The sequence below is a fragment of the Catharus ustulatus genome, chromosome 3 (assembly GCF_009819885.2).
Source record: "Catharus ustulatus isolate bCatUst1 chromosome 3, bCatUst1.pri.v2, whole genome shotgun sequence".
Lineage (NCBI taxonomy): Eukaryota > Metazoa > Chordata > Aves > Passeriformes > Turdidae > Catharus > Catharus ustulatus.
In genome coordinates this window covers 62,246,651-62,272,136 of record NC_046223.1, presented here as the reverse complement: position 1 = coordinate 62,272,136, position 25,486 = coordinate 62,246,651, and the positions used below count along the sequence as shown (strand labels likewise).

Sequence of the window (25,486 nt, the reverse complement as noted above, 5' to 3'; positions counted from 1 at the left end):
TATGGTAGACCTTCCTTCCTTCCCATCCATTTCTATAGTTGTGAAATGAAACAATCCTAGAAGTGCCTGAACATTTCCTGAACTATAGTATCAGTTATCTGCAGAGTCATGTTTCTGAAGATTTGCAAGTCAGTTTATTCACTCTCCAGAATTATCCCTTCTGACTTCAGTGTGCAGCATATCATGCTGAAAAACTTCTAAAGTGTGCATCTATTCAGTGCTATGAATTAACATATTTGGTTTGTCTCTAAAATTACTTACATATCTATCATCCATGAGAAACAAACTCCTTCTTTTGGGAGTCTTCTGAATGGTGCTTCTCACTGTACATGTACTTTCAGTACTGAAACTTAATTGAAAATTTCAAAACTTGCAATAAATTTTAAGATGTTTGATTAGATCAACAGGGGACTGATTCTTCAGAGGCATTACCTGTTGAGTGAGATTAAGGCAAATGCAACATTTAGCACTCCTGTGCAAACAGCAATTTAATCTTCCCCTTCCAAGCAAACTGCAGTTGAAATCAAATCATTGGTTTTCATATTTAAGACTAAGTTGCTTTCTCACAATTTTTCTGTTACAATTGTATTACGATTAATGGCATAAAGAGTAAATTGAAGCCTCTACTATGGTTCGCTAGTTGTTTTCAATTACTAGTACCCATAAAACCTCACTTTGGCCACTGGTAGCTGGGGAAGAAAGAAGGGCATCTAGAAAAGTGTTTGTCAGTAGCATTTCCCTTCCCCTCTTTCAGCACAGCCAGACCATAAATGGTTCATTAGTGGAAGCAAGAATGGCCAGAATCTTTTGTAGAAAACATTTGCCTGGAAGCATCCCTGGAAGCGAAAGGGTCAACCCCACATTAGGAATTGGGCAGCTTCTAAGTGTAAGATGGAATGAGGTGTAGAGCTTTGTGCTGTTGAACAATTCTTCTTTGCCAGGAGTTTATCAGTAAAGACTGCTTTAAACCTACACTGATTTACACCAGATAGGGTGACTTTAAAGTTTTTCAGTGTTTGTGAGAGGTCAGACAGCAGCCTAAATTAGAGTCATCATTTCACAAAATGCAACAGATAACAGGCACCCTGAAAGCATTACATTCAAATAAATATTTTCCTTCTAGTTGCAGGATTTTGCTGGAATGTTGCACCATTGCTTTTATCCTCCTTATGGCTCCGTGGTTTTCAAAAAAGAGACAGTATATCTAATTACTTGATTAATGAAAAATGTACATATAAAAGCTGAAAGTGATGAAATTGGCAGAAAAACACAAGATACAAGAAGTCTAGTAAGTGTTAACATTATAATTAGATAGTTGCTAACTTCATTTTAATTACATTGATTAGCAAAACAATAGGATTCATATAGATATAAAGGCAAGTTCTAATACTTCTTTTCAAAAGTCATCTAGAATTGGGTAAATGAAGTTGTCTTTGAACAAGTAATATGCCAAAATCTGTCCTCCACAAATCATTGAAATTACTCCAGATCCTGAAAGAAAATATATGGTTGTTTTGTATTAATTTTTATAGTGGAATACAAACTTCATTATAAAACTTTAAACTGACATTCTTTTTATCTTCAATATTTTAAAAAAGGGCCTTCCAACTTAAACATTTCACCCAAGGCTTTATCTACTTATAATGATATTAACCTCCACAACTGCTAATGCAAAATCAGTTGTAGGACAGGAAATTTATTTATCTCTCCATCATCATTTAGGAATTTATTGCAGCTGTTGATCCTTGTTATCCATAATACAAGAAAGAAGAACAGAAGACAATCCTTTTCCCTTAATTACCATTTTTCAATATAATCTACTTTTCATGTAAAAATCTATGCTTCTAATTTTACAGAAAATTAAACATTAAGAAATGTAGTTTTGCCATTCACTTTGAGGAAATGTGGTGACTGAAATTCATCTCATCTATCGTGAGTACTTGTCCATATTTTTATAAAACTTGCCTCTGAAGTTACCTGTTTTTTTCCATTGATTTAAAAGGGTATCAAGAAAGGCTACAACTTTGGACAACTGTCTTTCTGACACCTGAATTGAAATAGATTTCATCTTATTATAGATGAAATAAGTCATGATTAAGTCCTGACTAATTGAGATTAGTCAGGATTTAATCATGACTTATTTCAAGTCATGTGTCTGCTGTTTGTCTGCAAGGCTAACATAAGATGAGCATATCCTGGAGTTAAAAGAGAGGAATTTTCTAAGGTGAGGCAACTTCTAGTCCAGCATTATTTACCTGTGTCATTAAAGGAAGTATGAAAGAAAAGCCTGTATTTCTTCTTTAAATGTTGACAATTCTCAAATTAGTGAGGCAACAGATATTAAATAGAAACAATTCATATTATAAACACTAGTTTTCTACACAGATTTTAGCAACTTAAGCTTTAAAGAATGAAATCATACCTAATGCCAGCCACCAGTGTAACATCAGGGGGAATTCAGACATAACTGCAAGAAGAAGAAAAGTAGAAATGTAAATTTTAAAACAGTAAGAATGAGGACAAGTGAGCAGTGCACTATGTTATCAAAGGTCTGCTTCGTTATGTTTCATAGATTATATGTGTGACCTCTGTTGAAATGACAAATGCTTTAGGTCCTGACCAGAACATGCCCTGGCCACATCCAAGCTAGCCCTCATCCCCACTGGGGCCATTCTCTGGCCCCACATTCTCTCCCCAGAAGAAAGCTGACAGAGGTATTAAATGGGGCTGTGAAGCACACTGCTGACAGCTCAGGGTCAGCCAGCAGAGGTTTGGTTGGCCATCTGAAGGAAACAATGATAAATCTTGGGTTGTTGAGACTTCAAGATGCATCATCTGATATAACAACAGAAGCTAACTTCCTGTAAAAATTATGTACAAACAGAGGGGGTTTTGGTAGTTTTCATAAATTCCTTGATTTAAATACAAAAATTATTAATGAGGAATAACAGTAGTTTAAATTCCAGAAAACCAAATTTAGTAGATGAAAAAGTATGCTTAATTTTTTAAGATAAAGTCTCTGTTGGTCTCTGGTTTAATTTGTCAGAGAACCGGGGAATGTCCCATCTGTATAAAGTGCTAAAAGACAAATGGACAAAGCAATGGAAAATGGAAGATTAATCTCTATACAGTAGGGAAGGCATCCTAATTTGTCAAAAATATTTTTCTTTTTCTGCATTCTAGAATAAACATATTAACCTCATTGTTTTAAGAGAAAAGAATCCCCAGATAGGGTCTGGCAAGGATGGAGTTAAAATATATCTCCTAATTAGCCATAGAAGCATTCTGCTAAACAGCATGAGAAGAGGGAGTAGATTACTAGGTGTTGGCAAAAAGAGATGATGAGTCTCATTTTCAGCAGCTAATTCTCTTCTTTTTCTTTCCTTTAATGGGAAGAGGTTTGTGGAGGAAAAGGAGCTTCAGTGGTAAAATGCTTCATTTTCCTCACTGAGATTTAGTTCAAATGATCTAACTTAAAACCTTTGCACTGACTTTGCTGAAGCAAAACTCCATTTTTACTCTGAACTTGAGCTAATGTGTTAATGAGTAGTTCTTAAAATATACAGACACGATCAACTACTAATGTCTTGTTTTGAAAAAAAACATACCTCCTCGATGCAGGAATTGTATTTTGCCTGGATCTGATGATACTAATTGTTAGAATATGAACTAAACCTCTGGTTTTTAAATCAGAATATAATGGTTTAAAATTCTGCAACAAATCCAGAATGAAGTTTAAAATGGAAGGATTTAAAGAAGCATGAGTCAAATGGATGCAAAATTGAGATACATACATATTTAGCTTTAGGGAAAATTATGTTAGTCCATTACATTAGATGATTCATAGTGGATTTGTTGTTCAACTTGTGATACTATGCAAATATTTAGCAGTAAACCTACTTACCGACTGAAGTTATGATGATATGAATAATAGTAACTGTTACAGCATAGTCCCAAACCCATTCTTCCACAACCAGAGCAAACAGCAGACCACAAATGAAGAAAGTTATTTCCAAGGATATCACAAGAACTGTAAATGAAAATAGGATATTTCACCAAGCAAGCTTTTGAAAGACTTCTCATATTCCAAATGATAGCAATAAGAAGATAAATTACCTGAGATAGTTATGCGGATTTTCCTACAAGATCACTGAGTTCAGTTTTAGGCCCCTCACTGTAAGACAGACATTGAGGGGCTGGAGCATGTCCAGGGAGGGGCAATAGAGGAGCAAAAGTTCTATGAAGAGCAGCTGAGGGAGCTGGGGGTGTTTAGCCCAGAGAAAAGGAGGCTCAGGGGGATTTTACTCTCTCTACAACTGCCTGAAAGAAGGCTGTAGCCAGGTGGAGATCAGCTGCTTCTCCCAGGCAACCATGATAGGAGGAGTAGAAATGGCCATAAGTTGTACCAGGGGACGTACAGATTGGATATTAGGAAATTTGTTTTCACAGAAATGGTTGCGAAACTTTGGAACTGCTCATGGAAGTGGTCGAGTCTCCATCCCTGGAAGTGTTTAAAAAAGCATGGATATGACACTTCAGGACATGGTTTAATGGAGAACATGGTGGTGGTGCCACACTAATGATCTTAAAGGTCTTTTTAAACCTAGATAGTTCTGTGATTCTATGATTCTATTAAGTATTATGCTTATGTTTTCCTTACAAAGATAATGTTTTTGCCATGGACATCTGCATGGGTTGTAACCTGATTTGCCTATAGACTTTAAAATACTATATATTTCATATAAAAACATGTAATAACAAGATTATAACCAGTGATAGGACTATAACTGATTTATATAGCCTAGATGAGAAATTAAATGACAATTTTCATTGGGGACCATCCACAATCTTTGCATATGCTGCCAAATAGGTTTTTTTGGTACTGACAGAGGTAATTTTTTCCTCAAACAAAGTTGTGTGGTTAAGGGGTTATGAGTGGTAAGAAACTTCATAGCTTCCTCCCCTCATTGGTATATGTACCAAAATATCTACATCTATATCTCTCTCTAGATATATTTCTATCTCAGAACAATTTAAAGACAAGACATAGAAAGGGAGATAGAGCAAAGAGCCTACAAGGTGAGCAGAGGGAAAACATCCCTACAAACAGGAGCCTGGCTTTTCTCAGTGCTGATAGCTGTGTGGCTATGGGGGCTAGCGGGGGCTTGCACGGAAAATATCTGATGTCTCTTCTAGCTTTAGTCCTGAGTTCACACACAACAGGCCATAAACATGAGTTTGTAATTCAGATAATTGTCCATCTAAATGCAATTTGTTCTTCTTTAAAAGTACATGGGCATATAAAAAGTAATATTTTTATTGGAATTTTTTTTTTCTTGCTGTTGCAATAACATAATCTGTATGATTGCTGTAGCTGACAGGAGAAACCATATTTCTTTTTTTTTTTCCCACTTAATTTATACAGTTAAATTTACTTTGGCAGCATTTTGTGCCCTACAATTTTATTCTTTTATTTAGAGGGTCTATTACTCCCTACTGTATGATGGATCTTTCAATGAGTAGTTTAAAAAATTCTAAGAAAAATAAGAAAAACTGGAAAAACCTCTTATGGTTAGCAAAGTGGGAAATAACACCTAGACATTTAATGTCTCACAATGCATTTTTTTTTTAATAATAATTCATGAATCCCTCTAAAATATGAAATTTTTTGTAATTTACAGAGTTTTAGTGTAGGCAAATGCTCTGGAAATTTTTTTACAAAACTGGGTACCTGGAAAGGATACCTCTTTTCTGAGTATTTCTGAGTAATTTCCATCCTTATTTTGGGATTATCTTAAGACCCAAATTCTGTTTTTAACAGGAATGAGTGAAACTCCTGAGTAAACAAATTCTCATTTGCAACACCATTTAGACATCTTGATTCTGACTCTATGCCCTTAGATTTTGAACACGTGCTCTTACATTTTGTGTTTCCGTGTCATTTTTATGGATGGACAGAAAGGAGGATGGAATACTAATTGGTGGTATGAAATAGCTGCTGTCTTTGGCATTTAAACATGTTGTATCAAACTAACAGATACAATTTGGGGGGGGGGGGGAATCATGTTGGGATACAGTAATTCTATTTGGCCCTGAAAAGTAATTCTAATGGAATATGCTTTAATTTATTTTCCATTGGCATAACATAAATGTCCTTTCTTCATCTGAAATCAGTATTAACACTGTACAAATATCCATGTGTTTTTATTACGCTTTTAACAGATTATGAGGTTTGACTTTGTAAAACAGATTACAAATCTGGTAACATTTCATGTATGTGTGTAATTTTTTAGGAATGAAGGCTTAGGAAAAAGAATATATTTTGAGAGCTTCAGAAAAATTGCAGAAATTTGTATTAGGATATAGAAAGATATATTTGGGGATTGAGCTACAATCGAATTCTGATATTTTAATGCCCATTGTATTCAAGCATTACCAAAACAAAATTGCCGTTAGTAGAATGTGACTCGTTTCTCTGATCTGAATCCAGAGATTCTTGAGAAATTTGCTGCAGTATGAAAATTAAATTAAATTAAACAACTCTGTGGAGGAGCTTGATGGAAAATAGGTAATTGTTCTGCAATGAAAATGAAACATCCTGGCAAAGCAGAAATTTTCTTCTGATGATGCAAGATCAGAAGAATAACTCAACAAAAAGCCTAAAAATCCCTGCAATGTAAAGTAACAGTACAGGAATGAGAAGCGCTGGCAAGATGCATAAACATTTAATTGCAGTGTAGTTAAAATACAGAAATCATTGGTATTTCTAAAAGAACCTTAAACTACTGTCAATTGGAAGACAAGTTTACATCCATATGCAATATATTTTTTTGAGTGAGGGAAAAAAAAAGAGAGTAACAAACTTCAGTTACCTAAATAATATGGGTTAATCCACGAGGGATTTGTTTTAAAATCAAAAGGTGCCAAACCATCCAACATTTTAATCCTGTGGAAACAAAATGAATAAATTTAAACAGGCAATTTTATTAATCTCTTAGTGATGACATGACATATTATGAGTGTTTTTAACTAGGAATTCAAATTGAATACTCTGGGGTTTTGCAAGTTCTCTAAGCCCCATTCTGAGTTGTGGTTTTGCCCTTGCTCACTTTTATTTAAGTTGTTTGGCCCTTTGCATGCTAATCAATAACTTCCTAGGGGGATATAATTGTCTTTTTCATTGACTATAAAGTCTTTCTTTTCCTTTTTTTCACATCATCTTTTCTCTTACATTCATTAATCTACATGGTGCAATTGCAAGGAAGAATATTAGAACCAATTATATTATATTATATTAGCTTTGAGTCTCACTTGCCAATTTGTGCATTTGAAAGAAGGTTCAAGTACAACAATTCAACTGAATTTGAAAAAATTATGTTCATAGAATAACCAAGCCAGGATGCCTCCAGTCTGGATACTTCCTTTATATAGGCATATCTCTACCCATGAGTTCCGGTATGCCAGTATATCAGACTAAAGACAGGGAAATCTTACCTGAATACTGCAAAGCACACAGAGAGGACCACATAGTACACAGTGTAGAAAACTATTATGCATATCAACAGGTTCATCAGTACAACCTGCAAAAGGGAATAAAACAGTATAACCTAAAGCCATGTTAACATCAGATATTCTCAGAAAATAAATCTAGGTTTCTATCAAACATAATATTTTAAAAGTTTGTAAAATAAAATATTTAGGCAGAATTTTTGCTGTTACTGATTACATGAATGTGTTAAAAGCTCTTTGGTACATTTCAGCTCCTAATGTGTGGCTATAATGTATGGCTTTGTTTCTGTCATGTATTGTTGCATACCTACTATATATACAGTTTACAAGTGTTCCTAAAAAGAGAAGGACATTTCTTGACAGTTATTAAGAAATTAAGAAGGCACAGACAAGAGACTCAAAAGGGAGCTGTAGCTAGAAATGTTTGGGGTTTTTCTTCATTAGGGATACAGCCCTAAAGAGGTCAATCTGTTTAGCTCCAAGGGATGATTTGATTATGATGGATAAGTACCGTCACAGAAAATACCATGTACTTAAGTGGTCTTTAATCTATCAGAAAAGACACAAGAAGTAAACAACTACAAGTTCTAGCTAGACAATTTCAAAAGATGCAGGAAGGACATCTTGACTTGTAAAGGTAATTACTCAATGGAACAGCCTCCTTTTGGAAATAAGAGATCCTACTAAGCAGTAGTAGATGCTTCTGAGGATGAAACTTCAACTCTAACATTCATTTCTGGCCTTAGATCTTTGAGCGCTTGCGTGGTAGGTAATGTATTTACAGAAGCATCCAACATTGACAGAAGTGGGAACACTGTGACTATATTGAAACACCTATTTTTATATTGCTAAATGTTGTAAAGTGTTAAATATTGAATACTGCATCTATCTCCCACAAGAAGAGAGACTAAAGAGCTTTAGTTTATAATGCAACAGGAGGTAAATCCACAATTCCTGTAGATACTGGTATTTGTCAGTAAGAAAAAGCTCAGGACAGTCTTACCCTTTTTTTCCCCTACATCAAAACAAAGCCAAGCAAAACCTGAGAAATATTAATCTCTTCAGCCACAATCATTTTTGGGCTAAATACAGCTCCTTTTTACTGTCTCTAGTCTAATTCTAAATGAAAATTGCCCAAATAACCCAACTGATCCCTTCCTTTCCATTACCATCACTGTAGTAATGGAAATTAATTACAACAGCATGTGTAAATTTGGCAGCCATGCTGCCTCTTACTCCCCAAACATAACTTCAAGCATTGGAAGTTTAATGTTTGGCATTTTTTTTGGTGGGAATCTTTTCATTTCACTACTCTGGCCAGCTGCACTTTTCCTGTGATTTTCCCTTATCCATTGCCCCTCCTCTTACCTCTGTGAAGCCTTATCTGCCCTAGATGGAGATTGGCACAGTAATAAAAGAGGACCGAAGAGAAAACCACAGAGCTGAAGGATGGTTGTGAGACGATGACCTATTGACCTGTAATTACAGTAGGCAAATTCCTAGCCTTGAAGTCAGCGGCAAACTTTTGTTGGCATCAAAGGCACAGTGTTTTTCTCTTCGTACCTGAAGTATTCTTAGTCCCTGTCTTAGGGGTGTATTGAGGCATTAGGTATAGTATGTGTTTGCTCACTTGAGTAAGCCAAGGAAATGCACACAACATGAAAATGAAAACACGGAAATTTTCCAGTTTTATCACATTCTTCTACTTTTTTTTTTTTTAATTTGACATTGCCACAGAAATTTAAACTTCTAATTTTTTAAAAAAAATCTGGGAATACTCTTTCTTTTCAATCTATTTTTCCTTTTCTACATCTTCTGGTATTTCAAAGCAAAAAACTCTCAAGTTAAAATCTACAGGATTATTTATTATGTGTCAAAAAAACTTAAAAGAAGAATCTTAGGAAATCACTAGTGACATCAAATGCAAAATTTTATGACACTTCCAAGAATTTTATCTCATAAGTGGAACAACATCACATATTTCAAAGTCCTTTTTATAAGATGTACTTTGCAGTACTTGCTGCCAGCACTATAGGATAAAGTACCACTTTAATTTTGGGGTTTTTTTAAGAAGAAAACATTGAAGACCAGTCTGTAAGAACGAAAGCAACAGCTCATTCCCCACAGCAGTTGTCTAATTCTCTAATACGATCTGGTGACATATACAACACTAAATAAACTCCATTCCCTTTACCTTGGTTTCAGCAGTTTTGACCTTGAGAGCCATGGACACATGATGAGTGAGAGGAAGTGCTGTTGCTATATTCCGTATGCCAACTTTAGCAGGAAGAAGCAGCTAGTTTTCACCCCAAAAACCATTCTAATGGGTAAGTATAGGACAGGGTGGGCTGAGGTGAGTTGATTGGATTAAACTGACTTGAGACAGAAGACATCTGTGAGCTAAATGTAAGCTGCTGAAGAGCAAAGAGAAAATCCTTCTTGCTCATCCAGTGTTAGCACTTTTGTAGCTACAGTCAGCCAAAGCATATCTGAAATATAACTCAGCTATTTAGACACAACATTATTATTCTTTTCTACCTTTTAATTGCTTTTTTTTCAGCATTCATGTGATCACAGTTCCTTGGGGTTATTATAACTTCCTACTTCTAATTATCTTTTACATTTTCTAGCATTAATTCTATTGACTGTAGATGTGGTGCAGTGGTACATTCTTCACAATGTTCTTGTTAACATTTTTCTTCTGACTATCATTTTATTACATCAAGTGTAATTCACATTAAATTAGGTATAATTAAGTTAGGAAGTTCAGCCTTATGTTATGACTCTTTTTTCCTGAACTGTATTTTGTTCCTTCAGTAGAATGAAATTTAGTGTGTTTTAGAGCACATCCAACTTCTAGTGAGCAATTCCTTAATGGATTCAAATCTGACTTTTTACAGGCACATTATGATTCAGTATGCTGTGTTATTTGGAAAAAGAAGATGCTTCTGAAACTGAACCAAGAATGCTTTTTTTTTTTTTTTCTGCTGACACTAACATAATATGTGCGGATTTCATTAGGGTTTTTTATGCCTTTTTAGTCACACAAAATAAATGTTATTTGCTCTAAAATGCAGTATGCACTAGACAAACAAGAGCTTTCATTCGTAGATTTGATAGCTCCAGATTGAGACTACTGTCAGGGAAATTATGGTAGCATTGTGTGAAATTCCTTCCTGTGCAAAAATACTAGCATGAAGATCTATACATCAATCAGTAAAGTCCTATTTTGAGGGCTGAAGGGATGACAAAGGACTATATTGAAAAAAAATGAAAAAACCTAAACTAAGTTGCTTAAACAGTTACAATAGTCAGTGGTAGCAAAAAAAAAGAAGAAATATTTGCTTTAATAATTAAAAAAATATTTGAAAAGGAGCAAAAGGATTCATTCAAAGAGCATACTATCACAAAGAATCAGCTGAAAACAACCATGAACAAAAATTAATCTGCAGAAACTTTTTCAGTAGCTATAATCAGCACGATAATTGAAAAAGTAGAGGGTTGCATTAAGCTCAGATAACTATTAAACATAACAAGAGTTTACATTCACTGGCTTCTTCACAAAGGGTCAACTTAACCAAAGACTGATGATAGAAACAAAGTCAACAAGTTTGACTGAAATGTAATTGAAGCTGTAGGCATGGATTTGTTGGGCAGACTAAGAGGTTCTTCCCATTCTTATTGCACAACTGAATATTTTAAATACTCTGAGAGAATAGATAATATTTCTGTCACACCCTTGCTTCAAGATTGTAAACACTTAAATTGTGGTAACCCAGTGAACAGGAGCAAATCAAACTTGGAACATACTGACTAAGCCACTCAGTAGTGAATTTTAACTAGAAGGATGATGCTGTTGAGATAATGGAATTTTTTATTTTCTTAAAATTTACTGATTCAGCTGCAGGAAAAATGAGAACTCCAGCAGAGAGAGAGACAAAAGAGAAGTTTTAATGGAAGTTGAAATAAATTAACTAATCTGGTTTCAACAAGCCCTACTTTTAAATATATATATTTTTTTTTTATTTTTTTTTTTTGTCAGAACACTATAGAATTTTATTAAGACTATGAGGAAAATAGTACTCCATTACTTTAGAACCCCTGGAGTTTTTGCTAGTTTGCTTTGTGGAAATGCACAGGGAACAGTTACTTCTATAGGATATCAATACCTGACCCTCACAAGCTTGACAATAGTCAGTAAAAACTATTATTTGACATTGCCTTTACACATATACTCTCTTTTTGGTGATATGTAATGGACAATACCCAAGAAGATTCATCAAAATAAAGCCCTAACAGCAGAAAATCACAGAATGGAGAACACTCTTTGAAAGTAAAATTAAGGATAATTCTATAGGGCAGTAATTCTTCTCATGAGTATGATAATGGCACCTAATAGTATCAAGGCAACACCTAGTACCTATCTGCTACCTGTGCCAAAACAAAAAATCAAATGTGATAACGAACTGTGAGGAAAATTTTGTAAAGCTTACAGCTAAGTTTGCTGCCTACACTTATTATTTAGGGTTTGTGTTTTTCTGGGTTTTGGCATTTTTTAGAATGCTACCATTTAGAATGTTACCATTTGCACCCACAATTTGTTATGCTGTCAAATAGTATTGAAAAAATAATTAACAACAATTTGAAGAACTGTATCATACAGCAATATTACAGTAATATCTCATGGAAAAGAGCAGGTAATTTGTGTTACTGTTAAGATGATTCGTTGCACTATGGTGCTGTGTCTTAAAAAGTAATGCTAGACCAGGAATCACATTTCTTACGTAATTCCAAAACCTGAAAAAAAATTTAAAATCAGAGAAATTACAAAGTGCCAAGTTTTAGACTAGTTTGGTTTAGATTTATTATCCTGAAATATTTAAAAAAATAAAGAGCTCAACTAAATGGATGCAGACTGGATTATGTGGTGAAAAATTTTTCATTTACTGGAGGATGACATCAAAACATGTGTACTCTGTCTCCATCTGCTGATAGGGAATAACTACACTTACATCGTGTGTGAGGATAAAGTAGCTTAGAAAAATAAATGGTGGCCACTATTTTTGTGGCTGGAAATGATTGGCAGAATCTGTCAATGCAGTGAAGGGAACTAAAATTTCTTCACTTGCAAAGTGCCATGGCTAAATATAGCTTAGTTGTGTCCTGTGAAAGACAGGCCCTACATTTTAGTATTGGTCACACAGGCATTGTACAGCCTTAATACGACAGCTTGATTCCCATATGGGAGGAGACAGAATGGTGTGAGGTCTAGACTCTACCACCATGAGCGTTAAAGAAATTAGATTATTTCCTTCTTCAACCTCTGTTGCAGACGGATACGTTTTAAGGGGTGAGAAATCAGAATTAGGTGGAAGCAGGAATGTTCTTTGAATGTATCTCTATTATTACTTTCAAATTTTGTTGAATTACTTTTAACAATGCCCCTATTCCTGGTTATATTATCTAAAAGAACTTACAATATAATTGATTAAATAAGAGGTGAATTTTGGGAACTTTCAGCTTCTGAAAAGTTGTCTCCTTGAACTTCTGTGTTAAATCTTAGAAATTCTAAAATTTTCACAGCACCAAAAGAATTAAACTCAAACACTGGCATAATTCTTTCTGACTAGAAAACTGAAAATGAATTGGAATCTTTTTAGAAATAATTAACCCCAATGAGCTACTTGTATCTAAGAAGTTGACTTCATTAATAGCAAAAATAGTAAACAACATCTTTTGTTTTGTTAACTGACACTGTTGGCTTTGTGAACAAGTTCAATATAAAGCTTGAAAGTATTGGTAAAGAAACCAATTTAGTTGGCTTTATTTATTCAAATTAGAAATTAGTTTTATTGTTTGTGAATGGTGTGGGATTGATAGAACTGAAAATGAAGTCTTCTGTTTATCCAGAGAGAAGCTATAACACAATTGCAGCAATGCAAACTTTCCACTCTGGCCCCACTGTATGTCTAAGAAGAAAGTTTAATTGTCTGTATTAAAAAAAACCCAAATCAATATTTGGCCTTTCTGCTGAGAAGCTAAATGTGCTGACAAGCCTATATTTTGAAGATATTCTGACATTTCCACTAGTGTTAGTGGGAATTTTTGGTAAGTACAGTGAAGCACTGAAAAATCCCTTTATGACTAAGCCCACAAAAATGGAGGAGCTGTGAATTGCTGCTACAGTTAGAGGAAAATACATCATGTGGGATCAAACACTTGGAGATAGGAAAGGCTGATGCACCTCCATGCTTGCAAGACCAAAAAGAAGCCAGGCTGTGTGTAAGCATGCACACACACAGAGCACACATATATGTGGGTACACATCACGTATATGCATATATGTACATGCGTACATGGACACCACATAGCTCACAGGCCACTTAGACACACACAGACAGCACCAGTGGTCTCATTCTGCTCCCATCATTGTCTCAGTAGGCTGGAAGCCCCTTAGTGAGAAAATACATTAATACACATGGGAAGGTAGCTGTGACCCAGATCCGGAAGATGTATCAGCACAATGTCTGCCCAGTAGTTGGCATCTTGATTCCAGTTTGTCCAATTGCTGAGACCAGGACATACTCACGCTTGTTACTGCAGCCCCACTCCCGTTTCTGGCCCAGACTCTCAAACTCACTTTGCCACACTTGTTCCTTCACCAGTCATCTAAATCTCTCCTTTTCCAGCCTTTGATTCCACCCTCAAATATCTCATTATAAATATTGGGTAAACCCAAAAAACACTCTTTCCCTGCATCCTATACTGTGTCCCACTCCTTCAGCTTGAGAAGTGATTCAGAGAGAAGATCCAAGTGACTCATCTTGATGGGTTTCACACCTGGGCAAAGGGGCTGAAGTTCTCCTGACAAAAACCTGGAAGGTGTTTGCTCCTCATGCTGCAATTTGTATTCCCACTTGCCACTAAATGTCAGAGCTCTTCTGGGCTTGCAGAGATGGATCGGTGGTTCTCTTTGTTGGGCCTGGGATTCACCCACCATGGTACTGTTGGAGCTTCCTCTCTGACGTTGTCATTCACTGCTCCCTCTCATGGCTATGCCAAGCCTGGTTTTCCACCATTAAAAAGCGCCAAAATCTAGCTGACAGGATATTTCAGGTGATTTTGGAATGGTTGAGCAGTTAATGGGATTATCTATTGTATGGCTGATTCAACTATGAATTGTATACTTTACATGAAATCTTAGCAAGAAGCCACCCACTCCATGTATACTGATACCACACCAGTGCCATGGATGCTCCTGGGCCATGAGGTATGGCATGAGTGGTGTTCCCTCACCCCATCAGACAGAATGGCTGCCCACAAGCCATATGGCAAGCATGACCAGGGCCTGTGTCATCCTCCCTGGCTGTGTTGGCCAGCATGGACAAGAACCTTTCCTGTCACCATTTAATTCAATGTGCCACCCCATTTCTATGCCCAGGAATCTTCCCAGTCACTGTTTTAATTTTCTGAGGTGGATATAGCTGTCGTAGATGTCACTGCTTTAATTTACTAGGGTAGATATAACTGCCTCTACAGCATGAGGCATGAGACATGACCTGTTTCATTTTAGTTTGTTGTGGGAAGGTGTCCCCAGTGTAGCAATATGTGGCAATAATTAATGATCTCTTTTTGGTGTTCTTAGGAGACATACTGGGATTGATTGGGCATGGAAACTGAACTCCTTTTTCATTTGCAGAAGTGTACCTTCTGATTGAAGGCTGATTCCAGCATGGGCAAGGTAGCAGAAAGAAATTTGCACTGCCAATAGCTATCATAAACCTGTTAATATATGGCTGGGGGATTGCTGGGGTGTGGTAATTGAACCAGCTGGGGAAGGACTATTGGGACACTCACATGTTCACACATTTCCCTTTGCTCTCTGAACATGGAGTTTAAATACACCTGTCTCGATGCTTTTTGCACCGGGTTCTTAGGATTATGTAGTAAATTATTAAAAAGCATTTTTTTCTGTTCATGGATTATGCTTTTTCTGTTTATCAGTACCTGGGGAAGTGATAGCTTTAGAAGGAGCAAGCTTGTGAGAAAGAGATGTCTGCATGGAGGAGTCAGGATAAATGATGTCTTTTCTTATTAGATTGAAAAGTGTCACAAATTCATGATTTTCGTTATTTGCCATCTTTAGTTTGAGCTCATCCTTCTAATATGAGAAAATAGAAGAATTCTACAACTGATCTGACGTGAAATAAACCTCATCCAGGGTGAATTTCCATCTGCAAAACTTTCTCATTTATCTTGATTTTTCTACATTTTCTACATTTTTCTATATTTACACTGCATTTGCCTAGAAAATATAAATGTGTGCTGTTGAACAGTTGTATCACACACTAGAGTTTAGCAAGTTTGAAAATGAGAGTAAAGATGGTGCTGGGCCTTTGTCTTATTCCAGAGAGAAATTTCTTCCATTTACAAGTAAAAAGATACTTTTCCCAGCCTTTTACTCCAGAAGCAATTTTGAATCTTCAGGTCAAGTACTCTAATACATCAGGCAGCTTCTGCTCTCGATTACACCTGTTGAACTTCATTATCTTCTGTTCTGCCCTAATTACATATAGACAAACTCATTCACTTGACCTTGTTGACCCCGCCATTAGAACTTTAATTAACTCTTGTGACCATGATTCATGGCCCAGAACAGAATGCAAGTCACTTTATCACAGCTAGGTTGGTAAATGGGGCTAAAGTACATTTTCAATGAATTGAGCATTTGTCTGTGATCACTGAATAGGAGGTTGAGTATAGATGTATTCAGTAACTTAATGAAACATCCATGTATATTTATATTTTTGACTAGTACAGTGTAAGCAGACATATCATTAAACTCTGAAATATGATAAATGTTTTCATCTAAAGAATTTTTACTCAGTTTTAGTGCTCCTCTGACATTAAATCCAGCTGACGTTTTTCAGAAAATAAACAAACAAAATTGTATTTATGACATCTCCAAAATGCATGTCAACAGCTCTTTAGTACAACTCCAGTTTAATAGAATTCATTATTAAATGGTTTTCTGCTTGATAATAGCTAATGACATCCTAATATGAATTTCAGCAGCCTAAAATCTTCCCTAAATCAAATTATTTATACCACATTGCTCAAGTTTCCAGCATTTGGGGTATTCCTCTGTCAAATCATGATACTTTAAAGGAGGACCTGTGTTCATAGCTGACCTTTTGTCACTCTTTGTTTCCTGTCACTCACTGAGGCTAGGGCTAGGTACTGCTAGCTATTGGCATGCCTTCTAGATAGATTGACATCAACTGGCTCTTAAGTGTTACATTTCTATCATTGTGGAATAGGCTCTCAATAGAATTTAGACATGCAGGACTTGTATCTTTTTACTATATTAAAATCAGGTCTAGGAACATTGTATTCTGATGCCGGTTTTAATGGGTTTTTTAAAGTTTCTTATTAAATTTATGGAAATCCTTGTGCAGAAAGAAGGACAGAAGTCTTTGCTACTTTGAGTTTGAAGCAATTATGAATGGCTAACAGCATTTTTCTATGTCAGGTACATTTCCTGTGTCACAACACATGTGGTATTAATAGTCAAGGAATACTACAGTAACAAAGGTCATTTAAGTACTACAAGCAGATAAATGTCCAGTCACTTTTAAGAACAACATTAAAAGCAGGGGAAATAAACCCACTCACATAAATGCATAAGTACTACCAGCCACCCACCACCAAAAAGTACATCTTTTTTGCATTTCCTGAGCAGACTCTGGTAGCTGCTTTGGGTTTGGAGGTATGGCATTTGATCTCTAGCTGTGACTAGTCTTTCTATTAGTAACTCATAACCTTAATACAAACAGTCTGACTCGGCCATGTCATTGCTTTTCCCACATAAGCAGCTGCAATTGCAATCACTGAGACTACTCAGGTAGGGCCAGTTTGACTGTGTGAAAATTTTCAGCAACAGCATTTTTTTTAACCCCAGAGAAAGACTGACAGGAGTGGCAGATGGGTGAATTAGAAGGTGTCTGATCATCAGTATGTCGCTCCTTCATCTTTTATGTAAAATGCTACAGGTGATCTATATCCAGGCACGCTGCGCAGAAAGTATTAGCACAATTGGAAATGTTTTTGTTAGACAGCTCGAGTCAGGACATTTTTCCTGTCTGAATGTACAGTGCTGGGTATACATGCAGTTACCCTCTGAGGCTTCAAAACAGTTTTTACCTAAAAATGCGTATTTTTTTATTCACCTCAGTTGATTTAACACATCCCGCTATTTCAAATAATCACATACTGGTTTAAATTGCTATATGTGTTCAGAATAGTTGCCACTAGATGGCAAACTGATTGTGTGCAGCCTTCCACACAAAGGGATCGTCTCTGCTGTGTGCTAGGTGACCAGGTGAACGTATTGCATCAAATTTATCCTGCCCTGATTCCGTTGGAACCAGTGGAATTACATCAGAGAATCAGATGGCTCTGTAACCTTAGGTACTGAAATCGCCTACAGTAAGTAAAGATCCTATTTGTTTCTGTTTGCTTGTTTAAATCAAATCTGTTGTAGTAAGCCTTTTAACTTCACATCACACAGGAAAAATGCCAGAGTTCAGGCCCATCATTCAGTTTTAGGTACCAGGTGTGTTCCATGGGACTCAAGAGATAGTGAGTGGCACATGCCAACAGAGACAAAAGAGACTTTGAAACCAAAATCCTTTTTCATATGTGCCCAGCCATACGGGACCCATGTGAATGCTCACATTTTACAGCGCCCAATCCTTCATGTGCCACAAATCTCTGATTTGGAGAGTTTTGTATCCATCAGTTCACACAGAGCCTCAGCTAGGGACAGAACCTCTTATGATACTATCCTTTCCTTTTCCCTCATAATTTTGCAATAGTGGATGGCTTTTCTAAGCAGCTGCTACACATTTCCATACACAAGTGCTATTTGTGGTCACTTATAAAAACTCATTAACACATTAACATATTCAAGATCTTGTTTTTATCCATTTCACACCAGCGACACTTCACTGTTGCTATCATAATGCAAGGAAATATTTTCTGGTCTTGTATCAGAGGCAACAGGCACAGGCCTTGTGTCTGTTAGCATACTTCTCTATTGTTCATTGGTCTGATATCAACTATCAGAGACAGAGATCCCTTTTAAAATTAGGAGTTAGACAAAGGGTATCTGGCTTGACTATTTTGCTTTCCTAAAATTCAGATGCATATATATATAAATGTATATCTAAATATTATGTTCTTGCAGTGCATTAACTGATGTTGGTATTCCTCCTCGATAGGTTTTTATTTGAAATCTGAGTTTTTAATTTTGTGAATTAGCTTATTTGAGATTAAACTTTGTCTTAAGGACAAAGGATCAGCAGTAGTACTGTCATTTTCTTATGGAAATAGGCTGGCAATTCTGACGGGATATTTTTTAAATGCTAGTGTAGCTTACTGATGCCATGGTATCAAAAATAAAATTAGGGTTTTAATTTAATTTCTACTGGTTTAGCAAATCAACAATTTAAAAAAATTTGCAGAAGGTTTAGAACATGTCAGAACCTCAAGCAAGATTCATTCTAAAAAGATTTAATCCAATTCCTTAGGAAAAGTGTAGGAGGTCCAGTGGGCTGACTGAATAGGTGTGCAGCTCCCTCTGGTTTTGCTAAGTCTGTGTCCAGTGAAGTGATGTTTATTGCCACCCTCCACAAGCCTCAGGGATATTGTAGGCATCGCCCTCAGCGTGCTTGTTAAACTTCAACCATGCAGTCAGGCAATCAGTGCAAGGGGATCTCTTGCACTGGGTTGTTAGTTATTCACCAGAAAGAATCGGCACAGCATTTTCATGTCTCATGAGCAATTAGCAGAGTGTAAGCAAGTTATCTCAAATTTCTAGACAGTCCTCTGAAGTACCACAGATCAACCACATTTGGATATGTGACCTCAGACAGAACAAATTCATGCTTTGGTCATGCAGGATCTCCATTTTTCTTGTCCTTCATAATGTGTCCTCCTTATATATGCAGATTTTACTGGACTTGGAGGTAGAAAAGAATAACCACCACATTAAATTTGCCAAATACTGCAGAGGACTTTTTTCTTCCTCTGTTGTATAAAGTATGTTCATCTTCTGAGATCACATCACCTATTGGGCTCTCAGCTTTTGCCACAGCCTTGAGCACAAGCGTTACCTTCCGTGTGCTGTTTTCTGACTATGGCCAGCAAATCTCTTACTCTTTTGAGCACTGCAACCTTATTCATCTAACTTAATACCCTAATTTTGAACGTGATGCAGTAACAGGTCTGGCTTAAACCTAATTGCATCCTACAGGAGCTAAAACTGCAGGGTCTAATGGCTCCTTCTGGCTGTAGGCTGTGAAAACAAAAGATCATACCTGCTGGAACTTGCAACATCACCTTCTTGCAAGGCCAAAAGCAATGTTTTTAGAGTTCAGAGTTTTTAGCCAAAATGCCAGACCACTGACCTGAATATACAGTAATGAGTTTTTTCCCTACAAATGAACTACTCTTGAAAATTTAGCCCCTTCATAGGCTTCTCTTTCACACAGAAGGTAAGAGAATCCAGTTCCTACATTAAATCATCCCTTTTATAGTTTGAAGGGGCTCTTTTAAATAAAATTAAATTAATGTTTAAAAATCTATTTAGTTTCCCAGATTTTTAAATTTAATTTCATGAACTTGTTTTCAGTACAAGACATTGTTTTGCTCAAAGGAAAATTGCTTAGAGTAAACTCCTGCAATATTTCAGATCTGTAATCCAAATGCAGAGGTATTCTCACAGCCTAGAAGGCTGAAGTCATTTTCCTGTAACAGATTGTTAACTTTCCTGATGAAAAAGGAAATTTTTTTGAGCTTGTAAGCATATATCCTCATACACTTTAAAAATAAAAAACCCTTGTTTTTGAGTGACCTTTTTAGAAGGGGAAGGATTGTCTCTGTTATGCTAACAGTTGCATTAAGAAACAGAGTAGGGTCTCAGGAGTTTTCTTATTTCTTGTTTAGACTTTCTCTGTGGAATTTGGGAGGCCTTAGATTTCCTATGCATCTGCCATCAGTCTATGTTATATGGGAGAATAATATTTCCTGTAGTATGAAGTTTTTTGGATGTTTGGGCCAGAGGAAGGTGATATGAGACCTGTTAATGCAAGGTGCCACATTGCATATGTTCACAATGGGAAAAAAAAAAAAAAAGAAAAAGGGAAAAAATTAGACAGACTCAGCAAATGGCAGGTTCTAGGTTAGGTTTCCACCATTTAATAGTCTGAGTGAGTATTAAATTTAAATTCTTCTGGGCTATCTGCAGTTCTGATGCACTTAGTGAATTTCTTTTTTGTTTTGCTGTGTGTGTTTGTGTGTTTGTTTGTTTTTTCTAATTGCAGCATCATGAGCTGTAAACATCACTTCAGGATTAGGGATGCCCTGAGTTTGATTTCAGCTGATCTGGGCACACTAAGATTTCCCTCAGGTAACCCTTTGCCTTCAGTCCTCTAGCCAGAGAATTTGCACTGCAAACTGTTGTGCTGTTAGGCACGCATCTGTGTGTGTAATACCTGAGTCACTGAAAGATATAAAAGGCTCTTCTGAATTACATCCTCCCATGCTACTACACAAAATATTCCTTTTCTAACCCACGTTTTTGGTTCTGTATCTTCCTACATTATCTGTCATTTAATAACTCTGTTTGGGTATGAAAGAATCACAATCTGTGTTTCTTGAGTTTAAAAACAAAATTAGTACAATGCTTTGAACTATTGTTCCATTGAAATTAGTTTGTCTACATGATTTTCTACTGTAACTCCAAACTGTACTCTGGTTTCTGTCCAAAAGTAGAGGTTCTATTTTAGTTACAAAGCTTAACCACATAGGTTTTTATTCAGTAAATCCAAGCTACAGTGATTTTCTCATTCCAAAAAGTTTATTTTTTTCTCCTTATGTATTTAATTCAAGAGTACAGTTGACCCTTTGCATGAGATGAATCACAAGCAAATCAAAAAAGTGCCAAAAGCCCTGTAGGACTGAACTAGATGTTCAAGTTGAAGCAAATATATCTAGTTTTGCATAAATAATAGACTTGCTTATTGAAATATTCAACTTGAAATATCCTGGAATACCCAAATTGAATTATGTTTCTCTATTTGGAGGATTATCTGGACCTGAAGAACAGTTTGAGGTGAGAAGCATTAACTGCCATAGAATGGGGAAGCCAAAACTTAAATTCAAAACTATTCTGTAATATCCAATGTCCAGTGTGCCAAGGACACACCTTCTCATTATGTCTGAAGCATTATTCCAGTAGAATTCACCTATGACTGGCCAGAAACCAGATTTCAGATCTTTTGGTGGCTCTCTGAAAACGAGTAATTAGTGACCATCTGGAAATTACTTGTTTAGTACTATATGAAAACTGTCACAGGCAAAGAAAGAACCTAATTTTCAGCATCTCCATGCAGGTGGCTTTCCTTCTAGCAATCCACTGCTTAATGCATTTCACACCTTCTGACTGCCAGAGTCAATGAAGCAGGAGCTTTGTAACCTTCAATATATAACCTTGTGGAAACCCAGAGGAGATTTCTTATAATGGGGTTCCCTGAGTAAGGCTGGGTTTCTGTAGAAGAAGTAGTCTATCATCATGCCATAAGAGTGTATCATTATGCTTGTGCCCAAGGGTTCAAATTAAAGTTTCAAAAGCAGTGTCAATGCCCACATTTCCTATGTGTGAAAGTTTACATTTAACCTTGCATTGATGCTTTAAAATACTGTTTTGTTTTGCTTCAGTCTTGTTCTTTATGCCTTTTACAATCCTGTCTTCTTACCTACCCAATTTGTTCAACTTAACCATCAACCAACTTCCAAATCACAGGTTAGCCATCTTGCACTATTTAGTCCCTGGTAGAACTAGTGTTAAATTTTGACCCTTTCCCTTGAAACCTTCATATAATTCTCTTAACATATTTGTTCTGGCCCTTTGTTCAGCTAACCTAATTTCTCTTCCTTTGTGTGCCATTGTTGTTTGTCATCCTCTAAAAATCATCTTCCACACAAGCTCCCAATCCCAGTCTCCTGCTTTTACACTTGCCAATTCATTGTCCCACCTTCTCACTCATCACCCTCCTACCATTTCTTTCTCCACAAATGTAATCACTAACTCCTAAATTTCACTTTTGTCTACACTGCATTCAAATTAATCTGTTTTCTCCTCTGTACCTTGTCAACAGAAAGGTCCCTGAGAGGCACACATTTTTGTGGAGCTTGGCTGTAATCATAGGAAGAATTAAGTCCTGGCAACTTTGAGTGGGTCCATAGCAAACAGACTTCTCAGAATTTTCAGTTAAATATCTAGCTAGTATTTTCTGAACATTTGCATAATGAAATTTTTAAAACATGAATAGATTTAAAGAGGAGCAGTATGAATAATTCTCTAGCATAAAACCCTATATTCCTGGCAAATTTAATATTTTACCTCAATAACTGGATGGAGTAACACTTTAAATGTAAAGACCCAGAACATTTTCAACATGGGCAACATGACACACTTTTTGTCTACCCCTTTCCTCATAAAAGCTTACATTATTATATCTGTAAATTGAGAAACAAACAAGAAAATAATAAAGCTAAGGAAAAGCACTGAGTAAGAAATTTTTCAGTCCAAAACTCATTTGACAAAGTAACTCTAAGAGATGTTTTGAAGTGAAAAATTTTGGGACATCTTCACTACAGACTGTGCTACCTGATCCAATAATACTATGTAAAGTTGGAAGCACAGTGTATTAATTGTCTCCAGTGGAATAACTTCGAAGGTGCCAAACCTCAAAGCAACTTCTAGGTTTTGTGTTTAAAAAGATGAATGATATTAACAGAAAAATGTATGTTTAAAAAGTGCCTTCCAATTATCTTTTTACCATCCTCATAGAATTACTCAAGGCTAAGGCCCGCCTTTCCAGCAATTTGCAAAAATTACAGTGTTTATTCTGTAAGAGAAAACTGTTACTTTTTAAAATATATCTAATACTTATATGCATAATAATGATGAAGTCATACTCCTATCTGTTTTAATTAGGCTGCTCCTCACTCATCTAGATCCAAGTTTCTTAGTAGCTATTCCAGACAGGTCAAGGTGGACTTTTTCTTTCATTCAGCTTCTATTCATAGGAATGAACAATTATCATATTGAAAAAGGGAAATATTTTCTCACCTTTAAGATCAGAACCGCTGATTTTTAAGCTACTTGACAAGACTCAGTATGACTTTTATTTTTTACCTCAAGATACCTGAATGATATAATTCAAACTTTCAAAGAATCTAATGACTTGCCATCCAGTGGATGTTACCACAAAATGTCCTGTGTGACTCCTTTGATGTATTTTCCTATCGCAGCAGTGAAGAGCTGGCTGGAAGAGCTCACTGCTCAGACTTTGCTGAATCAAAGCGCACCAATACTTCCTGCACTGGATCTGTGGGTATCACGACTTTACTTTTTTTTTTTTTTTTTTCTAGGAGACCAGATGACTCCTATCATATCCTCACAGTCAAGGCAGAATATGTTTGGACCGCCAGAGGGGCATGGGAGGTGTTTGGTTTTGTCAGGAAGCAGTGATTCCCACCAACTGGTTTATCAAAAACTACTTTTGTCTTTGCTTACTGGGAATAGTTACTAAGCAGATGAACTGCAGGCAAAAGCTGGGTTCAGAAGTGAAAAAGGAGTATCTTAGAACAAGCTACTTATTTACCCATGCCCAATGAGCTATCTGTGGCCCACAATGGCTTTTATACCCAGATGTCAGAGACATTTTAAATTTGCCGTCTGAATCTATAGGATCTCTTCAGTTACGTGTGAGTGGATGAGCGGGGCTGGGAGCATTACTGGAGCTGAGGAAATCTCCCAGCTGTGCATTCCAGACCTGGGTGAAATTCAGCTGCTCTCTCACAAGCTCCACACTTGTGCAAAGTCTCTGCAAGTTGCCTGGGCTGACATTATGCTGCATCACACTGGGTGAGCTTTGAGGGATGACCAACAAAGGAACATTTGAGCTGACATGGAGCCCCAGAACATTTGGAAGTTGAGGACAGATATAGCCAAAGAAAATTAAACTTTTGTTACGTGATCTGCAACTTAATACCCCGATGTTAAATGGACATCCTTATGTTAAAAAAAAAAGAAACGTTAATATCTATTGAGACTTTGATTTAGATTTGAGCCATTGATTTCTTCCTTTCTGCAATTTCTAAACTATGTTTTAAACTGGATTTCTTATGTTTTCCAGTGCCCAGGTATGGAATTAATTGCAGGTACTTTTAAATCAGTGCAGTGGATAGTATGCGCTGGTAAGGTGAATCTGTCAACAGGATTCTTACTTTGCTTATAAATCAGTTTTTGAAATGTTTTCTTTTAGGAAGTTGTTAAGGTTTCACAAATCTATTGATAGGAAGACTAATAGGAAAGTTCTGTGTAAGATCAGAAGAATCTCTATTGCTCACTGAGGTCTGTAGAGAGGGCTACACTCAACAGTTTTGTACAAGCACTGCTGTGACTTTGTTTAATTGCTTCAATTCATGTAGCTTATATTTGGTCTCAGAGATCAGTCTTTTCTGATGTCAAGCACATGTAAAACACAATGACTTTTATTTTTCTTAACACTCACAGTGTCAGAGATGTTTTCACATCCTGAGGTTCCAGGATGATACACTAAGCACACATTTCGGCTCCAGAAAAAATCAATTGTTTTTAAACTTTGGAAAAATTTTCAAAATTATATAAAGGTTTTTGAGCCCAGTTCTCATTGCAAATTACTGCCTTATTGATTTTTGTGGGCTTTTGACCAGTGACTGAGTGGATTTAGAAGTGCATTTTATCTTCTGAATTCTATTTTAATTGTAAAAACATACATAAAACTCACAATGTTGCAATCTCATACAGATGCATAGAGAATTAGGCAGTCACATTTTTTGAGGGATCAGTGCCTTACTGACTGTA

At 36.3% G+C, this 25,486-nt stretch overlaps 1 protein-coding gene across 1 annotated transcript; it reads right to left on the bottom strand.

The window, feature by feature from the left end:
* Positions 1–1,396: 1,396 nt before the first annotated feature.
* TMEM244 (transmembrane protein 244) lies at positions 1,397–9,736 on the bottom strand. Its single transcript, XM_033054439.2, has 6 exons — positions 9,704–9,736; positions 7,495–7,580; positions 6,873–6,946; positions 3,905–4,030; positions 2,423–2,467; positions 1,397–1,491 (listed from the first exon to the last, which is right to left on the bottom strand). Exons 1-6 carry the CDS (start codon positions 9,734–9,736, stop codon positions 1,397–1,399), a joined length of 459 nt encoding a protein of 152 aa, XP_032910330.2.
* Between the last annotated feature and the right edge of the window lie 15,750 nt (positions 9,737–25,486).

Coding starts and splice junctions, on each gene's coding strand:
- TMEM244 (XM_033054439.2), bottom strand. CDS start 9,736: ATGGCTCTCAAGGTCAAAACTGCTGAAACCAAG. Junction 4,031..6,872: donor GATTAACCCATATTATTTAG/GTAACTGAAGTT, acceptor TTTCATTTACAG/TTCTTGTGATATCCTTGGAA. Junction 1,492..2,422: donor ACACTGGTGGCTGGCATTAG/GTATGATTTCAT, acceptor ATTTTCTTTCAG/GATCTGGAGTAATTTCAATG.